Below are 22158 nucleotides of genomic sequence, written 5' to 3'. Positions count from 1 at the left end.
TTCCCGACTCCAGCCCCCCAACCAGCCACATACCACAGTTTTCCCCTGCAGTCTCCCACTTTTTCTCACTGCCGCCCTCCGGAACTGCCATACTTTTGCTGTTCTGTTGTTCACTGTCATCTTCCGTGCTGCAGCTGCCCCGAACAGCCTTCCGGTTGCTGTTTTCTGCAGTTTCAGTCATCATCACCACTTTCCCCTTCCCCCTATTTGCTGTCATCGCGGTTCTAGCCCCCCACCTTCACTCCCCTCACTGTTGCATCCTCTGCCTTGCTGTTTTAGTCGTTGTCCAGCCATCCAGTACAGCTGCCACCAGCCAGAAATCTCTTGCCTTTCTGTTTTGCTGCTGTCCGACCATCCTACATCGCAGCTGTCATCCAGTGACCCCTTTTTCTTGCTGTTTTACCATTGCCCGGCCATCTAGCTACTTGCTACTGCCCAGGACAATGAGCATCTGCTGTTCCCCCACTGCATTTGCCCCTCTGCTATTCCTGACCTTGCCACCACCTTTCCAAGCCCCTAACAGCCACCATCACTACCACCTTCGATTCACCGTAGTCGCGTTTTATGTGTTGTGTGTGTTGTAATTTTCAGTTTTAATGTGTTGGTTGTAACCGTCTATTGGTTTTTTCAATAATAGTATTTGTTTGTTTATTGGTGTTTGGATTAACTCCAAAATCAATAGCTTTAGCTGATGACGATCGGATTGTGTGTGCTATTACCGATAATCTATCTGTATATATTCTGATACTGTAGTTGACTCTTTTGAAGTCAGCTTATTATTTTATTTATTCACTGTCCAGTTGTTCTAATTGGCTATGATTGTCTTTATTTTATTTTTTTGAGAGAAAGTAACCAAACTCGCAGTTGATTGTTCTAACATGAATTCCACCATGAAATTCTTTGATTCTGGATGCTGTTATTTTCTCCCTGCATGTGTTTCTTATAAAAGCCCTATTTGCTATCATGTGCTCTACAGGAGAAGATGTGTGGTTGCAGAGACCCTTGCGGAAAAGCATTTTGATTTGGCTTTTAAAGTGATATATCAATTCAACCTTCCTGGTAATAGCATTATGCTACATACTTGTTTGGTTTGTGAAACTAATTTGTACGGTTTACCATTACTAAATGTATAAATTAACTGTTTATATTTTTTTTTTTCTTGCTCTTTTATGTGAACATTTTTTTTTTTTTGTTTTTTGTGAACAATTCTTGTAGCGGTTGATATCTATGCCAGTGTAGCTGCATCCCTTGCTGAGAGGAAAAGGGGTGGTCAGTTAACTGAGTTTTTAAGGAATATTAAAGGCACGATAGATGAAGATGACTGGGACCAGGTAAAGCCTCAACTCGTTCATTCATCTTTCCTTACAATGTGAATGTGGATGTGTGCCTCAGGGTCTGGGGTCTGGGGTCTGGGATGTGGGGTTACAATACTTCAGCATTTGAAAGCATTCATCCGTGAACTAACACTTTAAAGAAGATCCAATGGTTTTATTTAGTTAGTCCTCACATAAACCAAAATTACTAGTTTGTCAGAAGTAAGCTTTTAATTATTGGTGATATGGCTTTTTCTTTTTAGATAGAAGCATGGAGTTATACTGATGGCCCTTGATGTATTTATGGGGCTTAAAAGATAGGTGAAACAAAAATGAAAATATTCATGAAACACAACCGTACATTCTCTCTTTTTTCTTTTTCTTTTTATTTTTTATTTTTTATTTTTTGTTTGGATTATCAGCATCAGCAGCCTTTATAACGTTGGATCGGAAAGAGCGTGGTCCTTGATAGTCCCATTGCCATAAGTATTTTTTTCTGCCTGAAATAAAATAAACCTTGTTTCCATTTCTGTGTTTTATGATGGATGTTCTATTTTTGTTATTTATTTATTTATTTATTTATTTATTTTATATCCAATTCTGTTCCAAGTACTTATCATTTCCCTTATAAATTGATTTTTATTGTGGCCAGCCTTAGTTGTTGATATGAATGGGGTCATATGACGGCATAAATTATACATTCTATTGCAGTTTATTATGGTGCTGCTCAATCCTTCTGGGCAATACTTGGGAACAATGTAAATCCAGTTTATATTTATGAAACTGGAGTCAACCCAATGACAACGGAACTATAACTTTTATTACTAAAATCAAATAATGGTTACAACCAAAATTACTTGGAAATATGAAATAACATAAAGACACAACACAAATTAAATCTAGAGCTTTGGTTGAGGGTAGTAGTGTTGCGGTTTAAGGGAATATAGTGGTATGGATGTGTTGGCTTCAGCAAGGGGAAGTGCCGGCTAACTAATAGGGGCTAGGAAGGGGGATGCCACAAGAAAGTCAACGGCTAGAAGGGTATGGTGCAGCTGGGAGGAGTGGGTTGCTGTGAAGGTGGTTGGGAGATCTGGTGACGGGATGGACAGAGGGATGGGAAGGATTTAGCGGTAGGGATAAGGTGAGTGGCATGGATGGCTGGATGTGTAGGAAGAAGGGTTAGGCTGCAAGGAGATAGTAAGGTTGTTGTTTTTGGGGAGAGGTTTAGTTGTTGCGGTGACGACAATGATAGAGGTAGCATAGTTAAGATTGTGGAGGATGGGAAGAGTCGAGGATAATCACCTCCTCGAATGAGATACGACTGAAGTACCACCCGCCTTCAAATACAACCCTAGAAGAGAGAACAGGGGACGACAACTATTGTCTTTACATGATTATAATAAAAAAAATTGAAAACCTAAAATACAGAAATCACATATATAAGTCCTAGATAACTACGATTAGATCCTCCCATAGAAAGGCGACGCCAAGCCAACATGGAAAAGCCGATCGGCCCTCCCAGGTTTGGACTGGTCCAGATGAAGGAATCGCGAGATAGGTTGCTACGTCTCCTTTGTGTCTGCGTTAGTCTCTCAGGTTTGGGGGAGCTTCACCTCATTTGTCGAGGCATATATGTTAAAAGTAGCAAGCTATTGTAACTTCTAAGGTTGAAGGATCATTGACTATGGCCTGAGAAGCACCTATATCTCACTGTTGAGTGCACTATTTTCCAAAACGCATGAGGAGTTTTCCTCACTTTCGAGTAGTCATCCATATTAGTTCAACCATATGAGGGTGCACTACTAAGCTAAAATGGGATTTCGTGCTAAGTGTACCTTATAGAGTCTTCCAAAGGTAGTCTCGGGTTGGCTCGGCCCTATTTAACGTGAGAACAGATTGACATCCCTCTAATGGTGGTTGTCATAGTGGTAAGGCATCCATCATGTTGTCCTGACATGCTCTCTTTAGTGATTGGGCTTTTTTTGGCATTGTCGCCCCTATCCCATTTTCCTCTATCATCACCAAAACATATCTTAATAGCGCTTTTCTGCTGGCACGGGCACCCATAATCTCGGCCTCCACATAAGGTAGGATTATGCGCTTGCCATCCTTGGTGAAAAAGTAGGTATTCCTGAACACGTCATGTTGACTCCAACAATCAATTTGTCATGATCTCCCCAACAAAGTTGGCAAGCATCTATGGGCACCACATCGCACCAAACCTGATTCTGTAGCTATTTCTCAATCGAAAACCCCAGGAGATACCACCTGTTAATGTTTACTTTATTTTTTTTCCTCAACCACGTTAGGGAGTATGGCTGGGAGTGTATGTGAGTTATGAGGCTCAACCTATCCACCATTTGTGTAGATGCCACATTTCTGTTGTCTCTTCTTTCAATGATGAGACTACATACATATTTTCCTTATACTGTAATATGTGTAGAATATGTTATGGCGAAGTCAAGCCTTGGTCAGTAGGACCAGCCAAATCACAAGCATCTTGCCCTCATTTGATGAGAGATGGTACTCCTCACCCTTTCCTTTGGCTAACTCTTCTTCGCTAACTTTCTCTACTGCACGTGCTCGTTAAAGAACACAACTCACTCATTGGGCAACTAGAGGTGATGTTCCCATATTCATGGCATCTGAACTATTTCTTGCTAGGACTATAGTGGGTGTGCTACTCTTCTCATGTTTCTTTTCACTCTGAGTGTGTATGGCCTTCACTTGACTAGTCTTCTCAACTCCCTGAGGCATGCTCGTGTTGATGTATCTAACTGTGGTTGGTTGTCTGAATGATGATAGGTTTCTCTTTTTTCGTTGTTCTCCACCCTAAATGCTAAGATCTGAATGTCACTCAATGACTGGTAAGGCTGTATCAGAATGATGTTGTTGATGGCAAGCTTCAACCCTTTCAAGTACTTGACATCATGTGCTCCTCTGACTTCGTCAAATCGCATTTCAACTTAAGCTGCATAAACTACATTGTGTGTTCTTCCAGTAATAGGTCACGCTGCAACAGGTGGTGAACTCTCGAGAAAACATCTCGATAGTAGTGTGGGGGTAGGTACTGTCGCAGCAATTCCCTCTTCATCTTCTCCCATATGGTTACCTTGCTCTACTCTTCTCTATTTCCCTTCCTTTTCAAGTACCCCGAGGTACTCTTCTTCGGCTTGTTAGCATCAATCTTCACTTTTCAATCATTTGACACATCCTTTTGTCACGACCCGACTCGGGGCTTGGAATTAACCAAAATGGGAATGAATGGTGAAAATTCATTCTTTATCATTTTATTTCTTTTACTAACAATTTAATTGTCGAAAAATTCATGAAAGAGCGGCTAAAGAAAGTTATTAAAATTAGCAAGTAGAAATTTATACCTTTTTGATTGTTATTCTCGCATTATATACACGTTTGATTATTTTCTATTCATTTGTTCAAATGTTTAAAACCTAAAAGTAATATTAAAACAACTTAATGAGTTATTTAAAGATAACTCTGGAGTAATTACACTCTTAAATTACATTAAACCAAGAAAAAGAATTCAATATGTATGTTGGTATTTCATATTTCTAGAAAATATCTTATAATATGCTAGTCTTTCATATTTTTATAAGAAACTTTATATATGCTAATGCATGTATCAATGATATTTTTAAAATGAAAACACTCAAATCTTCTAAATATATTTATTTTAACTTTATTTTTATTTTATACTCTTTACATACACATCTCTCTGTGAGGATCACCGTCAACAAAACCTAATACACCCTTGATTAATATTTCCCTATCGGATTTCGTTGACACAGTGGTTAATGATCTAATCACAATTGTCTAGAGTAAAAAGGCTCTTTCCTGCCTCCTTACTTATATTTTCACATCGACACAACGTTTAACAATGTAAACATCACAGTTGTCTGGGGAGGTAAGCTCTAGCCTACTCGCCCCTGGTCGATATTATCTTGTCACCACAGCGGTTAGTAATCTAATTATCACGTCCCGACCCGGGGCTTAGAATTAACCAAGACATGATTAGCGATCAGACGGTATTAACATTTAAATAATTATCCGCAAAATTATAGAATTGTCCAAAATATAAAAGAGCCACTAAAATTCACTAAGTGCAATAAAAGTAAAACATCCCAAAATAACATCATTTCTAGGCAAAAATATCAAACAAGCACCAACAATATATCAAAATCTATAAGAAAACAGTGTAAAAAAACTATAAATACATTAGAACAATATACCTGCCACCCGTAAACCCGAAAATATTCTCAAATGTATCTGAAGGTACCCTCAAAATATACTCTAAGTTACTCTTAAAAATGTATTTGAAAGTATCCTCAAAATATATTCGAAGACACTTTCAAATTGCAATCGAGGGTACACCTTTATCATTTCTTTTAGCATGCATTGATATATTGCATCTCATGCTGGTGCTATATGGGAACAAATTTGTATGACTTAAATTTTTATATTTCATTTTTTTCTTAATTTCCTCTTCTTAAAAAATATTGAATATTCATTTTTCCCTTTTCCTATTTCATTTCCTTAAACTTTCAAGGTCACAAAATACATATAATTATAAAATTATTGTTTAAAGCATAGAAATAATTATTTATTAAATATTAATTTAGTATATATACGAAAATAATTACTCTTATTTGCTTTCAATAGACTTCTGAAATAGGTTAATCCCTTCACTTCGTTTAACTTACACTTAAGTCGGATAAATGTAATATAATTTTAAGGATCTCATTCTTAAAGAAATACTTGCATACATCTAATGACATATAATCAAATTGAAATATGTACCAATTAGGAAATTCCTCAATTTAAAATTTAGCTTGCTTCCTTGCACAAGTCTTCTATTTCTCCCATCAATCTCAAACCTATATCTTCTTTACCTTAAGAACTTCTTGTTTTCAAAAACATTGACTATTAACACTTAAGGAATAAACTTAGACGTGCATATAGAATTCATTAATTAATTAATATAACCCAAACTTATCTTACCAATACTTTTTCGACATGATAGTCCTTTCCCCATAATCTTCCACTAATAATGCTTGTTTTAAATTCATAAATTTTAATTTTTAATATTATAATCTATTTAATTACATAAATTTATATATGTAACACTTAAATTAAATCAAATAAATTTATTTAAATTAAATTAAAACTCACTTTTTTACCTTAAACTAGCTTGATAGACAGCCTTACCAGCCTCGCGCATGAGTCTTTCTACTTGACGCAAAGCTCATCTCTCAACCCAACGCACTAACTTATCCCCCTCTTCTTCAAATATGCAAGCACCCTACTTCCTCTCCTCGACAGAGTCGCAGAACCACCCTTCTTCTATTTCCTCCTTTCGGTCGTTGTTCGACTCAAAGCAGCGCATGCAAAGCCTCCTTCCTCTACACAAGCCACGCGCAAGGATCGTTGGCTTCTTTTTTTCCTTCTCCTGGGATGCAGCTCAACTCAGAGCACCACACATGCACAACTTCCCCCCATCCCTTTGATCTCCCTTCAACTAGGGTTCAACACATCTGAACAGAACAAGCAGTGTTGAAGCCGCTCCTCTACTCGCACCTTCTCACAGAGTCATTCCTTTTCCTCTGCACACGACACTCGAAGCCTCTCGGCTAGGGCACTACTCGCAAGACTCGGTTGACCTTCTGCTTACAAGCAAAGCTTTCTCTTTTATTTCCTCCTTCCTCCTCAGGTTTTGACGCAATCTCACGTAGCGTGCGTAAGTTTCTTCTTCTCCTCCAAATTTGAGCACACGGTTTCTTCTCTCCTTGTGACCTCCTCTTGTCTCTCTATCAAAATAGCGTGAAATAAGTCTCTTACGAGAGGGTGTGTATCTTCTAACAGCCGACACCTATTTTATTTTATTATTATTTTTTTAGTTTCAGTTATTACATTAACTATCACAATTATTTGAGATTATTGAAAATCTTGATGCTTGTGAGTATACTTGTGTCCTCTATCTGTATCATTAGGGGTGAACTCAATCTCTGAACATGCACGTACAAGCATTCATATATAAGCTATCTCATTCTTCATAACATATATTATTCTGAGACATTTGATGCTTCTATTGACATGCATACGTGTTATTTCCTTGTTTTGTCATTTTCATCATGCATACCTCTCATATCATTCTTACCTCTTACCTCATGCATATCAATTATATCATGTGTATCTTTTCTATCATGCCTATATTGCATATCATGTCAATCATACATATCATGAATCTCATCTGTCTCTTTCATGAATATCTATCATTCATATTTTTCTATCTAACAATATAATGAGTGTATTATATAATATAAATCTAATTGAATTAAAAATTTTAAAATAAAGAGATTACTAAAATTTCGAAATGTAATTATTCACCTCGATTGCTACTCTAAATTTTTGATCTGTGAAACTGGTTGGACATTGCCGTAACTTTTATGTTAATATTAATAACCTATAGAATACAAAAACAAATTATAAGATTTAATCAATTTTCATTAATCGAATTATTCTTTTGAAGTTAGCATATGATTAATTTTTTTGAATTTACGAAGCCTTCATACAACTAGCTTCCACATGTTTACCTCGAACTCATCGTCGTAGGCAACTAACTGGAAATCTTAAATGACTTGAGAATTTAGACTATCTTAGCTTATTAGGTAATTTAACTTAAAACATAATTGGTTAGCTTAAATGTATCTTAAATGGCTTCTCAGCAACCCAACCTTTTTTCGAAGCTGCCAAAACTTCGCCCCCTCTTCTTCTTTTCACCTAAACCTTCTCCTATCTTTGCTAATATCTTGCTAAGCCCTTCCAGAAGTTTACAAACCGTCTACGACACTTCTGACACAAGCTTAGCGCCTCTGATGGTTACTGGAAATGCAAAAGAGGCACAAGTTTTGGCAATGCTCAAACTAAATAGGTAAGGAAGAAAAAGAATATCTAGAATATCGCTAAAGTGAGTTTTGTAAATTTAGATTTCATTCAGGAGACCTGAATCGCGAGTTGCGGCACTCAGGGGGGCCACTTGCCTGACTTTGTTCTCGTCTGGCTACAGTAGTCGAGCATTGGAGCTTCGCAGAAAGGGCAAATCAAGAATGGGAGGGCTTTGTGCAATGCCACCGAGAGTAGGGTGAGGGATATCACGAGAAGGGAGGAATTTCAAAGGCTCTGGAATGTCATTCAACTCCATCGAGAGGTCATACGCGTGGGTAATGTTGGTGGGAACGGTGAGGGGATTAGGGATGATAATTAAAAGCTAACTATGTTTAATTACCTTATAACTTTTAATTTTCTTTATCATTCAATCTGTTCATAATTTAAATATAGTATTATATATCAAATTAATCGATTTGACGTGCAGAATTTTATAAAATTGATTGGTTGAAATCTGAGGGGTGTGAAATTTGAGGTATTTTTTAAGTGGACAAAAATTTTACCCAATTTCATTAAACTAGTTATTACATTCTCTTATTTTAAACGCGCTCGACGGTCTGCAACCACTCTATGAAGTCATTTGGAATCATCCTTCTCTCGAAGTACAATATTCCCACTTTCGCTCCTGAGTCTCTTATACTCCAATAGACACTTCATATTTGTATCCGCCAACAAGTACTTCTCTATATCTTTTTACAGGCATTTTATCCTTGCATCCTTTAACTGAAACTTCATCTATCGGCCTATTCTGATATTGTATCCCAAAGCATCGTGGCATGTCTTTTCCGTCGGAATCATCCCTACGGAAGGGATTTATGTGTTCCTCTCCCTCTCTTTGTCGGATCTCGCTACCACGCTCAACAGCGACCTCTGTTGTGATCCTTTTCTCAATGTCAGCGAGTTGTTGTAGCACTCGGAGGAGTTCCCGCTGCATCTCTTCCATGGTGAACTCTTGATCTGTCTGATAATTGCCTCCTCTGTGGCATGATTTGGGTTTTAGAGCCAAAAGGGTAAAAGGGTGTGTAGGGGTGATGTAGAGTGGAAAAGAAAATTTTTAAGTGGCCAGGTTGGAAAAATTAGTAAAGGGGAGAGGTGTTGGGTGGAGATGGGGCAGAGTATTAGTGGCTGCTAGAAATCTTAGGATAAAATTAGAGTTAGACTATCTCTAATACCAAATGATTATGCGAGGCTTGGGGCCTGACTAAACTCATTAATAGGTTCAACAGAGGAGGGTCTTGGTCTAGCAAGAGGATTTGGTGGCTGGGATAAGGTGAGTGACTTGGGCGGGGTGGATTGGTTGGAAGAAGGGTTGGGCTGAAGGGAGACAGAAATGTTGCTATCTTTGTGGAAAGGAATGGCTGCAATGGTGACGGTGACAGCGGCAGTTGCAGCAAAGGTAAGATCACAGGGGGTGGGGAGAGTAAAAAATAATTACCACCTCAAACGAGCTACAGTCGGAGTACCACCCACTTTCGTATACGACCCTACTAGAGGGGAAAATAGGAGATGCCTACTGTTGTGTCCTGATAGAAATATAATAGAAAAATTAAAAACTTAAAACACATGAATCACATATATAAGCCCTCGATAACTAGGCTTGTATCTCCCTATGGAAAGAAGATGGCAAACCAATGTGGAAGAGCTTATTAGCCCTCCGACGTCTGGACCGGTTTGGTCGACATGAAGGAATCGCAGGACAGATTCCTGCAGCTCTTTTACAACCGGGTCAAGTTATTAAACAGTTGCTTGAATGATTACAAATAATATTTGCTAAATGGAGAAATTTTCTTGGTAAATGTCTTGAAGGTGAATTAATCAGATTTTAAAGGTAATTTCATTGATGAATTGTAACAGAATTGATTTTTAGGGTTGCTATTCATATATTTTAGTTATTAAATTAAATTGACATAATGCATAAATAAACTTGGCACACAAAACTGAAAATGTTGCACCATCTTATTCATAAAAGCCATGCAAGGGCTTAATGTTATTGTTGGACGACAGCATTTGTTCAATAGTTAATGTACCGAACACTCTGTTATCCAGCTCCTACTGGTTGGAAGGAATTGAACATTATATTTTAATTTCAAAGTGAATCAATTTATGTCAAATTTGCAAAATCTTGCTAGGATGAGGTGTGCTCAGTTACTAGGGGCAAATTTTGGTTCACCTAGAAAAATAGGTTAAATGCAGAATGCTTTACATATTCTTAAAATGTGCTCTTCTACTTTCTCAAAAAACAGTTTCTAAACAAGTATATTAATGATGAATAATCTCATACTTATGATGATATTAAAAGAGTGATGATCAATGTTCTGCATTTTGATAGGTGTTAGGTGCTGCTATCAATGTTTATGCCAACAGGCATAAAGAGCGACCTGATCGTCTCATCGACATGTTAATTAGCAGCCACAGGTATATTCTCCTCGCACATACCTGCCTACCTCTTCCTGAATATGACAGAGTTTGGAACCACAAATTTGCAATTGACTTTTTTGTTTTTCGCTTTTTGTTTTTGATGTTTATGTTGACTTGCATGGATAGTATTATGAATAAAATTGTCCCAGATAAGAAAATAATAATGCAAGATGCCTCTAAAAATTCTAAGCTTCGTATAAATTGCTTACTAGTAGAAAAAATTGAAATTGTGTGTAAAAATTCCTCAAGTGATATTTGGTATTAGATTAATATGGAATATGGATCTTGATTTAAGGTTTGGGAGAACCAAATTTTAAATGTTTAAGTTCCACTAAAATCTTCTTATACGAGAAGGGCAATAGTATAGAGTAACTTAATTTTGATATCATGCTGGCCTGTTTGGATCCCTGATTATTAAATTTAAAGTGACAACAAAATGGAATAGAACATCTATAAAGTCATTTATTTTCTCTTTTTTTTTTTATCATAATGGTAAAATGTTTGATTATCTTGTGAAAATGATATACAGCGGTATGATAGATTACAGGGATGGAAAAAAAATTACAGTGATGTTACTATTTGACAGTGGCGGTTATATTAGCTCTTTAGATTTATCAAATAGGATATCCTTATTGAAGGACATAATATGAAAATTCGATTATTATTATTATTATTTTTACATGTTGATATTGTTTATTGGGTAAAATACAATTTTAATTCGATAATTTTTTTTATTTTTTACTGCCATTATAGGTTCATAGATTATTTGAAAATAAACTTTCAACCAATTGTGCATAACACTATATAAAGAGGTTCTGTAGTTTGAGGTGAAAGTGAGCATAGTATAGGTTGCAGTTGAGAGGCATGAGAAATGGTATCATTCGATTTTGTTTAATTTTTTTCTTTTTATTAACCTAATTAATACTTTTGTAAGTAATTTTATGCTTTTGTTTTATTTATGCTTTTTTCCCAAAATAAATACAATCATTTCTTCAATCATATGTATGAATAAAATTGTTTGCAAGTATGTTTATTATGGTACGTAGACATGGTGGTGCATGTGTAGTTTGGTATTCCTTATGTTGCATTTTTCTGGCACAAGCTTTTATTATCAAGCATTATTTAATTTTTTTATGAACTTATACAATGAGCTAGACTTCTTGTACCTTCTCTATTGCTTTACATTGTAGTAAGGCACTTGCTGATAAATATGATTACACCAATGAGAGCTGATGATGTATTTGTTCCATGTAGCGTACTGCAACAAGAAATTTCTATTGTGAAATGTAGCCTAAGGAAATTTAATACTTACATAATGATTAATGTAATAATAATATGCTTCATTTACAAAGAAGCTTCATTAAATCAATTGAAAGTGTCACGACTTAGCTCGAGAGCTTGGAATACCATGATGATAATGGATGATCAGATGGAAGAAATTAACTATCTAAACATTTTTATTTATTAAACAAAATCATGTATTATATAAAAGAGACATTCTATTACACAAATTTAAGCTATAAACGTTCGTTCAGATTTAGAACTTTTACAAAAAGAAAACTAAAAGCTTAAACTGTAGTACCTATCTTCTTAAGGTTCTCGACATCTTCACACATACTCCATAAGATCGATCTATTCTATAGCAGGTTTTCTTGAAAAATATTAGCAGATGAAACTATGAGATAAAATATTAGTAGGTAAAATGTCTCTAAATTATAATAATTCTCATTTTAAAGTTGTTTTACAAAATCACATAGTAAGCAGTAAAAAAATTGTAAGTAGGAAAAAGAAAACAGTAAAGAATTTAGTTTTCTTATAATTATAATATCTGTCAGTAAGAGTCATCGTCTAAATGTGTACTAAAAGTATATGTTTAACATTTTTTAAAGCCCATCAAAATGGTAAGTAATATTTTTTTTTTTTTACATACACGAGTATATTGGATCATTTGCTAGTACCATTAGGGAGTGACTTCACATATGCATGCATATATCATATTTTGTTTTTTTCTTTTATTGGACATTTAAAAAAATAGGAAAATTGTATTTTTAACAAAAAGTGCTCAAGATAGTAAAAGCAGTTGCAATTAATTATATTAATATAAAGAATTATTATAAAAATATATATATTTACCCATTTGTTCTATATAGTTAGTTGCTTTTTTTTTAGCTAAACTAGCCATCTGGCTTACCTCTTCTATTCATCTTGTTCAAAAGTTTAAAATCTAAAAATAATATTAAAGCAACATAATAAGTTATTTGAAGATAACACAAAAGTAATCATACTACTAAACTACAGTAATTTAAGGAAAAAAGTATTATGTGTATGTGTGTCTATAAGAAATCATATAATAGGTTGGTTATTCATATTTATTTATAAGCAATCTAATATATGTTAATGCATGCATCGATAGTCTTTTCTAAATGAACATAATCAGTTTTCTATAAACATTTACTTTAATTTTACTTTCACTTTATGTTTTACATACACATCTGTCTCTCTGAGGATCACCGTCAACATACCTAACACACTCTTAGTCGATATTACCTCGTTGGCACAACGGCTAGTGATCTACACATCGCAATTGTCTACACATTGCAATTATCTAGAGTGGAAAGGCCCTTACATGCCCGTGAATGCTATTATCCCGTCAGCACAACGGTTAGTAATGTAAACATTACAATTGTCTGGGGAGATAAACTCTGGTCTACTCGCCTCTGGCCAATATTATCTCGTCGACATAGTGGTTAGTAAACTAACCATCACAATTGTCTGGGATGGTAGAAAAACTCTATGCACATAGTTACAATTTTGTCCCCTATCTGTACCATTAGAGGGTGCTCTGAACATGCACATACAAGCATCCATATATAAATTATTTCATTCCTCATAATGTACATTATTTTAAGACATCTTTGTGCATCTACTAACATGTATACTTATTCTTCTGTGCAACTATTCATCATGCATCACTTTCATATTATCTATATATCTATCTTATGCATATCTTTTATATCATGCATATTTTTCCTTTATGTCTATCTTAAATGTCTATCTTACATATAATGTCTACCTAAATATCATTCATCTCATGTATTTCTTCCATGCATGCACATCTTTCTATACTATGTTTATCATGCATATCTTTTCTATTTAACTATATGAAAAGTTCACTACAATATCGATTCAATTGAATTAAAGTATATATATATAAATCAACTTACACTCTGAACTAAAAAAAATTACTAAAATTTAAAAATGTAATTGCTCACCTTAGTTTTCACGCCTAACTCTTAATCTTCGATTGTTAGTTGGAGGTTGCGGTGACTTTTACGTTAAAATTAATAACATATAAGAATAATGCTAAAATTTAAGACTCAAGTAATTTCTGTTAATCAAATTAATCTTTTTAAAACTATCGTAAGATGAATTTACCTGAATTTATCAGATCCCTTTACAGTGAATGACCACACTTTCACCTTGAGTCTGTCGCCCCGGTAAACAACCGAGAATCCACAATTAACATCATATTTAAATATATTTTGGCTAATAAAGTAATTTAACTAGAAATTTAAATGATTTGCTAACACATACCTTAAACAACTATTTCAGCGAACACTCCTTTTTCAAAGTTGTCAAATCTACTTCTCTCTTCCTCTTAACTTCCCAATCTCCTCTTTCACTTCACTAATATGGTGCAAAAACCCCTACGAAAACTCACAAAGGACTTTCGATGCTTGCGCCACACAATCGACGCCTCCGATGGCTACACGAAGGAAAAAAGCATGGAAAACGAGACAAAACTCAAAATAAAAGTGCGAGGAAGAAAAGAAATATCTCAGATAGCGTGAAATACAATGAAGGCATCAAAAAAAGCCATGAGAAAGTTGGTTGCTGATGATTGTACCAACCTGATGATGAAGATTGATGGGAAACTGATGGGATGGGGGAATCGCCACCTGTGGTTAGTTGGATGTTTCATCTTGATTAACCATTTATTGCTTCCTATTGCTACTTTCTTTTAGACACACTCAATCCTCCGAGCTCCATTTTGGAGTTAATTGAGAAGGCCTGCAGAGCTCTTTTATGGGATAAGGGACCTAACAGGTGCGGGCTGCATTAGATCGCAATGAAGAAGTTATGTTTATCTAAGAATCAAGGTGGCTTGGATTTTCATGCGGCGGAAAATTAGAGGAGACCTTCAAGAGCTTTGCAAGCCGGGGGATTTTTGCATAAGCCAAACTCCTTTCCATATAATTGCTTCATTGAGAAATATGGAGCGATTCCATGGTCACGTTGGCAATAAAACTGTTGAAAGATCTGGAAAATAATTATAATTATATTCAATATTTGTTATAAATATATATTTAGAGGGTTATAAATTGTATGAGGGATTTTAAGATTCTCTTTTTATTTTTCCCCTTAATTAGAGAGATTATTTGTCTCTTATATTTTTTATTATTTCTTTCCTTGTTTATTATGTTCTATTTTTATTATTTTTTTTACCAGTGAGTCTTGTAATGAGTATTTATACCCCTCTTTACATCAATAAAATTAAGCTCTCTTATGTTTTTTTTCCATTGATTTCATGGGTATCAGAGCATGAATAAAAAAATTCCAAAAAACCCTAGCCTGTCAAAGCTTTCTGTTTCGCCTGTCGAAGCTTTTTGTTTCACTGCTGCTTGCTGAAGCTTGTTGTTTCGTAGTTACTGCGCAAAAATTCGAGAATTGTGTAAAAGTGGAGATGGCTAAAAAAAAAATTTGCGTAGCCGCTGAAACGTCTACTTGCGCAGCCTTCTTCCTGCACAGCCGTTTTCTTGTGCAGTCGCTTCCTACGCAACCTGTGGTTGCCACCTGAGAATCTTTTTCTTGAGCAGCCGCTGAGACTTCTTCCACCTCCTACAAAGTCGAAACATCTCTTCCTTCTATCATGTCTTAAAATTTAAATGATTTTGCTACCTCTATCCAGTCTTCCACTCTGTTATCTGCGTCCGCACCACCCCTCTCTAGAACCACCGAAAATCATTCAGCCCAGATCACCACAATCCATCTGAATGGTGATAATTTTTTACGCCGGTCACAATCGGTGAGGATGTACATTAGAAAAAGAGGGAAGATATGCTACCTAACAAGAGAAGTATGTTAGTCAGCCACTACAGATCAATCCCATGCAACTTGGGATGCAGAAAATTCCATGATAATGACATGGTTGGTGAACTCTATGGAAGAAGAGATAGGCGCAAACTATATGTGTTACTCTACTACTAAAGAACTCTGGGAGAATGTGACCCAAATGTATAAATGTATTCACCAAATGTATTCAGATATGGGTAACCAATCTCAGGTTTATGAACTTTCCCTTAAACTTGGTGATATTCATCAAGGTAATGATTCTGTCACAAAATACTTTAATTCTTTGAAGAGAATATGACAAGAACTTTGATATGCTTAATGATCAAGAGGGGAAGTGTCCTGATGATTCTAGTAGGTATAAGATCATTGTCAATGCAAATAGAATTTTTAAATTTCTTGCTGGACTTAATGAGGAGAGTTTGACGAGGTTAGGGGCTCATGCCTTCAATCCATGAGACTTTCTCAGAAGTCCGCCGCGAAGAAAATCTAAGAAGAGTGATGCTCAACAAGGAATCCACTCTTGCCAGCATACCTGAGACCTCAACATTCCATTCTGAGGTTCATATCAGTAAGCGTATTGTTCCATATTCACAGAAGAATAAGGAGAAATCACTGGTGTGGTGTGATCATTGCAACAGGCCACGACACACTAAAAAAGTTTGTTGGTGCGTCCACGGTAAACCTGCTTATTGGAAGCCAAGAAACAAGCGCAAGCCACCTACGACGAATATTGTTGTCGAACAAAACAACCCATTTAGCAAAGAGCAAATCGATCTAACTCCTGAATCTGCTAAACCCCTGTTTGGCTACTGGTACTCCAAATTGTTCGATGGTACATACAAGTAGAAACTGAACCCTTGGATTATTGATTTGGGAGCTTCTGATCATACGAAAAATTTACATTATTTATTTCATTTATACATCCCATGTTCTGGCCATGAAAATGTTCGTATTGCTGACGGTAGTTTTTCTTCCATTGCTGGAAAAAGAAACATTAACCTGTCCAAAATTATAGGTCTTAAATCTGTACTTCATGTTCCAAAACTCAAATGTAACCTTCTATCCGTCAGCAAACTTTCAAAGGATTCTAACTCACGTAATTTTTTGTGAAGCTTCTTGTGTTTTTCAGGATCAGAAGTCTGGGATGTTGATTTAGAGAGCTAAAAAGATAGGAGAACTTTACTACTTTGAGGACACTATTCCTAGTAAAAAAAAGGTTCAAGCTTACAGCAGTATGAGTTCGAACCCTGCAATAGAAAAAATAATTAAATAGCATCTTAAACTAGGTCATCCAAGTTTTTCTTATTTAAAACACTTATCTCCTAATTTTTTTAAAGGTGTTAATTGTGTTTTACTTCAATGTGAAACATGTTATTTGACAAAAAATCATCGCATAAATTTTGCTTCTAAACCTTACTATCCTTTAAAATATTTTTTCATGATCCATAGTGATGTTTGGGGGCTTTCAAAAGTCAAAACATTATCTGAAAAAAGGGGATTTGTGACGTTTATTGACGATCACACCAGAATATGTTTTATCTTATAAGCAAAAAATCAAATGTTGAAAAATTTTTTAAATATTTTTACAACATGATTGAAACTTAATTTGAAACTAGAATATGCATTCTTAGATCTGACAATGGAACTGGATTTTTTAATGAATGTTTAGGGGAGTTCTCAAAGGCATAATTCATCGATCTACTCGTAGTGACAACCCACAACAAAAATGAAATTGTTGAAAAAAAATAGACATTTACTTGAGGTTGCTCGGGCTATTATGTTTTCAATGAAGTTCCTAAATATTTATAGGGGGTGTTGTTTTAACAGTATTATATTTAATAAACTGAATGCCAACTCGAGTTTTACAATATACAACTCCTCTAAACAAACTGAAAAATAGTTTTTCAATTCTACGAATGTCTTCATACAACTGAAAAATAGTTTTTCAATTCTACGAATGTCTTCAAATATTCCTTTAAAAATCTTTGGATGCACATGTTTCGCTCATATTTCGAATAAATTTCGATCAAAATTAAATTCAAAATCTGAAAAATGCATTTTTTTTTGGATATGCTTCAAATAAAAAGTGTTACAAATACTTTGATCCTGTCATCAAAAAAACTTACATTATTATGGATGTGATTTTCATGGAAAAAATTCTCTTCTTTCACAAAAACCCACTTCAACGGGAGTGTAATATAGATGGAGAAGATGATTTTTGGCAAGTTTCTAATTCATTACCAAGAATTGTTCTAACACTAAGTACAACTAAAGTCCGTGAAAACAAAGAACCAGAAATAGTTGTTGAAAGTAAAAAAAAAACAGGAGAATCCTAGTCAAGTGGCACCTGAAATTATCTTGTCTAATACATGGGAGAAATACCACATAATGCAACAGCAGAACCATGGTTTATTCTAGGAAGAGCCTCCATGAAAGGAAAAATGTTCAAATTAAATCTTTGGCTCCCTCTCAATCTGAAGAACCGAATGATGGTCCTCAAGGAACACATGTAATTTCCAATTCTGATCTTACTTTTTCACCAACAGAAGCTCAAGGTTCAGAGATTATGAATCTGTATCTTCCTATATTATTTAGAAAAGGAACATGTTCTTGTACTACCAATTATTCCATTTCGAAATACCTATCCTACAAAAAACTCTCACACAAACATCAAGTTTTTTTGCAAAAATTTCTAATCTATCTGAACCCAGAACAATACTAAAAGCTCTTAGTAATCCAAATTGGATAATAACAATAAATGAAGAAATTGATGCTCTTTTGAAAAATGTAATCTAGAAAATTGTCACTCTACCAAGAGACAAGTCTACTGTTTGGTGTAAATGAGTCTTCAATATTAAAGTCAAAGCTGATGGGAGTGTCGAATAATATAAAGCGAGATTAGTAGCAAAATGATTCACTTAAACTCACGGAATTGACTAACAGCAGACATTTGCTCCGGTAGCCAAGATCAATTATATTCGTGTTCTACTGTTCATATCAGCAAACCGTAACTGACTCTTGTATCAGCTCGACGTTAAAAACGCGTTTCTAAACGGTGAATTAGAGGAGGGGGTATTCATGGATCTTCCACCAAGATTTGAGAAGAAGTGAAGAAGACAAAGTGTGCAGATTGGAGAAATCCTTTTATGGGCTCAAGCAATCTTCTTGCGCCTGGTTTGAAAGATTTGAAATGGTGATAACAAAGTATGGATACACTCAGAGTCAAGTTGATCATACTATGTTCTACAAACATTCAGAAATTGGTAAACTCGCTATACTCATTTTTTATGTCGATGATATTATCCTTACAGGAGATGATGCTAGGGAAATTGAGACATTAAAAGAAAGATTGGCCACATAATTCGAGATTAAAAATCTAGGAGATGTAAAGTAATTTCTCGGTATTGAGTTTATCAGATCGAATGAGGGGATCTTTATTAATCAGCGAAAGTTTGTACTCGACTTACTCAGTGAAACCGGAATGCTTGGGTGCAAAACTGCTGAAACTCCGATTGAACTAAATAAAAGGTTACAAGTGACAAATAAAATAGATGGTATTAATAAAGAACAATATCAGAAACTGGTGGGAAAACTAATCTACTTGTCGCACACTGTCCTGATATAGCTTTTGTTGTTGGCATGATAAGTCAGTTTATGCGTTCTCCAAATACTCATCACTTGGAGACTATTTATCGGATCCTTAGGTATCTGAAATGAACGCCCGGAAGAGGACTACTGTTCAAGAAAAATGACCACTTACAGATAGAAGCATTTACATATGCAGATTGGGTTGGGAGTGTTACAGATAGAAGGCCAACCTCAGGGCACTGCACTTTTCTAGGAGGAAACTTAGTAACCTGAAGGAGCAAGAAACAAAGTGTCATGACAAAAAGCAGCGCTGAAGCTGAATTCAGATCTGTAGCTCATGGGATATGTGAAGTTCTATGGATTAGAAGAATTCTCAAGGAGTTAAAAATTCATAGTCCACCAATAAAAATATATTGTGATAATAAGTCTGTGATCGCCATCGCCCACAATCCTATCCTTTATGATATAACAAAACACGTAGAGATAGACAATCACTTCCAAGAGGAAGAAGAAGAATGATAGGTTTACACATCCAGGAAGAAGAATAAAAATGGTCAACTACTTGAGCTCAGGAATCTAATGGATGATACTTTGATTACTTCGAGTATTGGCCGCAACTCACCAATTTGTTAGTCGGTTCTCTTCCTAGAGCTAGATGCAGAGGTAGGACTAAATTGGATCGTCCCTAACTTTTTTACGCGTTTTGGTTGTTTTGTTTTTTTTTTTTTGGTATTACATGTATCTTTACTTTTTTGCGTGTTGTACCATGTGGATTGGGTACCTTTCTGGGCCATGTATCTTTACTTTTTTGTGTGTTGTACCGTGTGGATTGGGTACCTTTTTGGGCTCACTCATACTACCTATATGTATTCTTTCCTTTTTAACATATTAGCCCTGGGGCTTTTTAAATACATATATATATATATGGTGTCGGTGGCGAGCTGCTTTGGCGATTCCCTGGCTTGATCTCTCAGCTTTCCCGTCGTGCTCAACGACGAAGCTCTTGCACTCGACTACGAATTCTGCGTTCGTCAATCTCTCCTGCGATCGTCGACTCCTACGCGTCGTCGTCACTTCTCGCTCTTTCCAGCTTTTGCGTGGTCGTCAAGCTACGAGCTGTGACTGATCATCTCGTCGTGGTCATCTCCTCTCGCTCTCGTTCGCTGCAACTATTCTGCGACCTGCCTCGTCCAGTTACGACAATTCTGCATCTTCAACAACTGCAGTTTTTCGCCCCGACCTCTTCGGCTCGCTATTTTTCAGCTGCCCGACTTGGCAGCTTCTTCTTCGGTTGAACCTGACAAAACCTCATTTGCCCACGTGGTGGGTAATCCTCAGAGGGAGACGGCGATTGTCTTCCCCTCAAGTTATAAGAAGCAACGGGATGGTACAGGTGATTGCCCCTTTATCAAGATTGCAAGCAGGAAAAGTGAGAAAGCAACATTTTTTTTCTCTGAGCTAGAAATTTCATCTCTGACTGATAAATTCAAGTTTGTTCTTATTAGAAATTTTAATGGGGAAAGTGAAAAGTGAGGCTCATGGATAGGAGACACGTATTAATTCAACTAACCGTGTTTGAAGACTACACTGAGATTTGTTTCAAAAAATATCTCAACATTGTTGGTAAACCAATGAAGCTACTCAAGTGGTCTCTTGATGTTGACCCCAAGCGCGAATCTCCTACTGTACCGGTGTGATTTAATCTATCTTGTCTCAAGCTGTACTTTTTTCATCATTAGGTTATTTACTCTATTAGTGTCATACTTGGTGATACTTTGAAGCTATATCTACCCACTTTTAACCTAAGCAGACTTTTTGTGGCTAGAATACTTGTTGAAAGAGATATTACTTTGCCTGTTGTTACTGAAGTCTGGTTGGGCACAACTCACAATGAATATTGGCGATAAATTATTATGAAGCATAGACCTCCTTATTGTTTTCATTGTAAGATGTTTGGGCATAGCATTGATAAATGTTATAAGTTTCATTCTAATTTGAAATCTAAAATTAAGTGAATAAGAGTGGACCTGACCCCACTACTTTGGACATATCTATTCCATCTGGAGAGAAAACTATCACAGAACAAGTTATGGTGTCTGATTTAATCGCCCCTATGAACCCTCCCCTGAAAATATTATTTTTGCGATCGATGAGAAGCTAGATGGCCCTGCTGAGCAACCTACACTTTCGAACCCTCAGTTGCAGGAAGCATCAGGTGAAGAAGAAACAATTCATGTTTCACACACACTAGAACCTATAGTCGTTGCAACAGTTGACAATTCTTCTTCTTATGCTCATCAGCTTTTATCTACCCGGCATTCTGTTTACCAACACGATGATCAGATGATTCAGTCTTTGAAGGAGGAATGATAGGTCTATTCAAGGAGGAAGAAGAAGAATGGAGGTAAATTTCAGCTCGGTAATCTAATGGATGATACTTTTGGTTACTTCGGGAAATGACTCGACACTCAACAATTTGTTATCTGGATCTTGCCCTAGAACTTGAGGCGGAGGCAGGACTAAACTGACTCGTCTCTAGCTACTTCTTTTCTGCGATTTTGTTATCTTTTTTTTTTTGGTTTTTTTTTTTTTGGTTTCCCTGTATCATTTATCTTTTGGGTTGTTTGTGTGTGTTGTATCGTATGGGTACGGTGACTGTATTGGGTTCTCTCATACAATTTTTATGTATCTTTCATTTTTTAATAGATTTAGCCCTGGGCTTATATATATATATATATATATA

General features: G+C 35.9%; 1 protein-coding gene across 1 annotated transcript in view; it reads left to right on the top strand.

The window, feature by feature from the left end:
- The window catches only part of LOC110029039, a 194533-nt gene that overhangs the window by 146809 nt on the left and 25566 nt on the right, over window positions 1-22158 (top strand). The window contains 3 exon segments of the mRNA XM_020731152.1: window positions 977-1059; window positions 1216-1331; window positions 10606-10691. Of these exon segments, the coding sequence (XP_020586811.1) occupies window positions 977-1059; window positions 1216-1331; window positions 10606-10691 (285 nt within the window).

The sequence above is a fragment of the Phalaenopsis equestris genome, unplaced genomic scaffold (assembly GCF_001263595.1).
Source record: "Phalaenopsis equestris unplaced genomic scaffold, ASM126359v1 Scaffold000002, whole genome shotgun sequence".
In the NCBI taxonomy this organism is placed as follows: Eukaryota; Viridiplantae; Streptophyta; class Magnoliopsida; order Asparagales; family Orchidaceae; genus Phalaenopsis; species Phalaenopsis equestris.
This window is presented reverse-complemented; position numbering and strand designations above follow the sequence as displayed.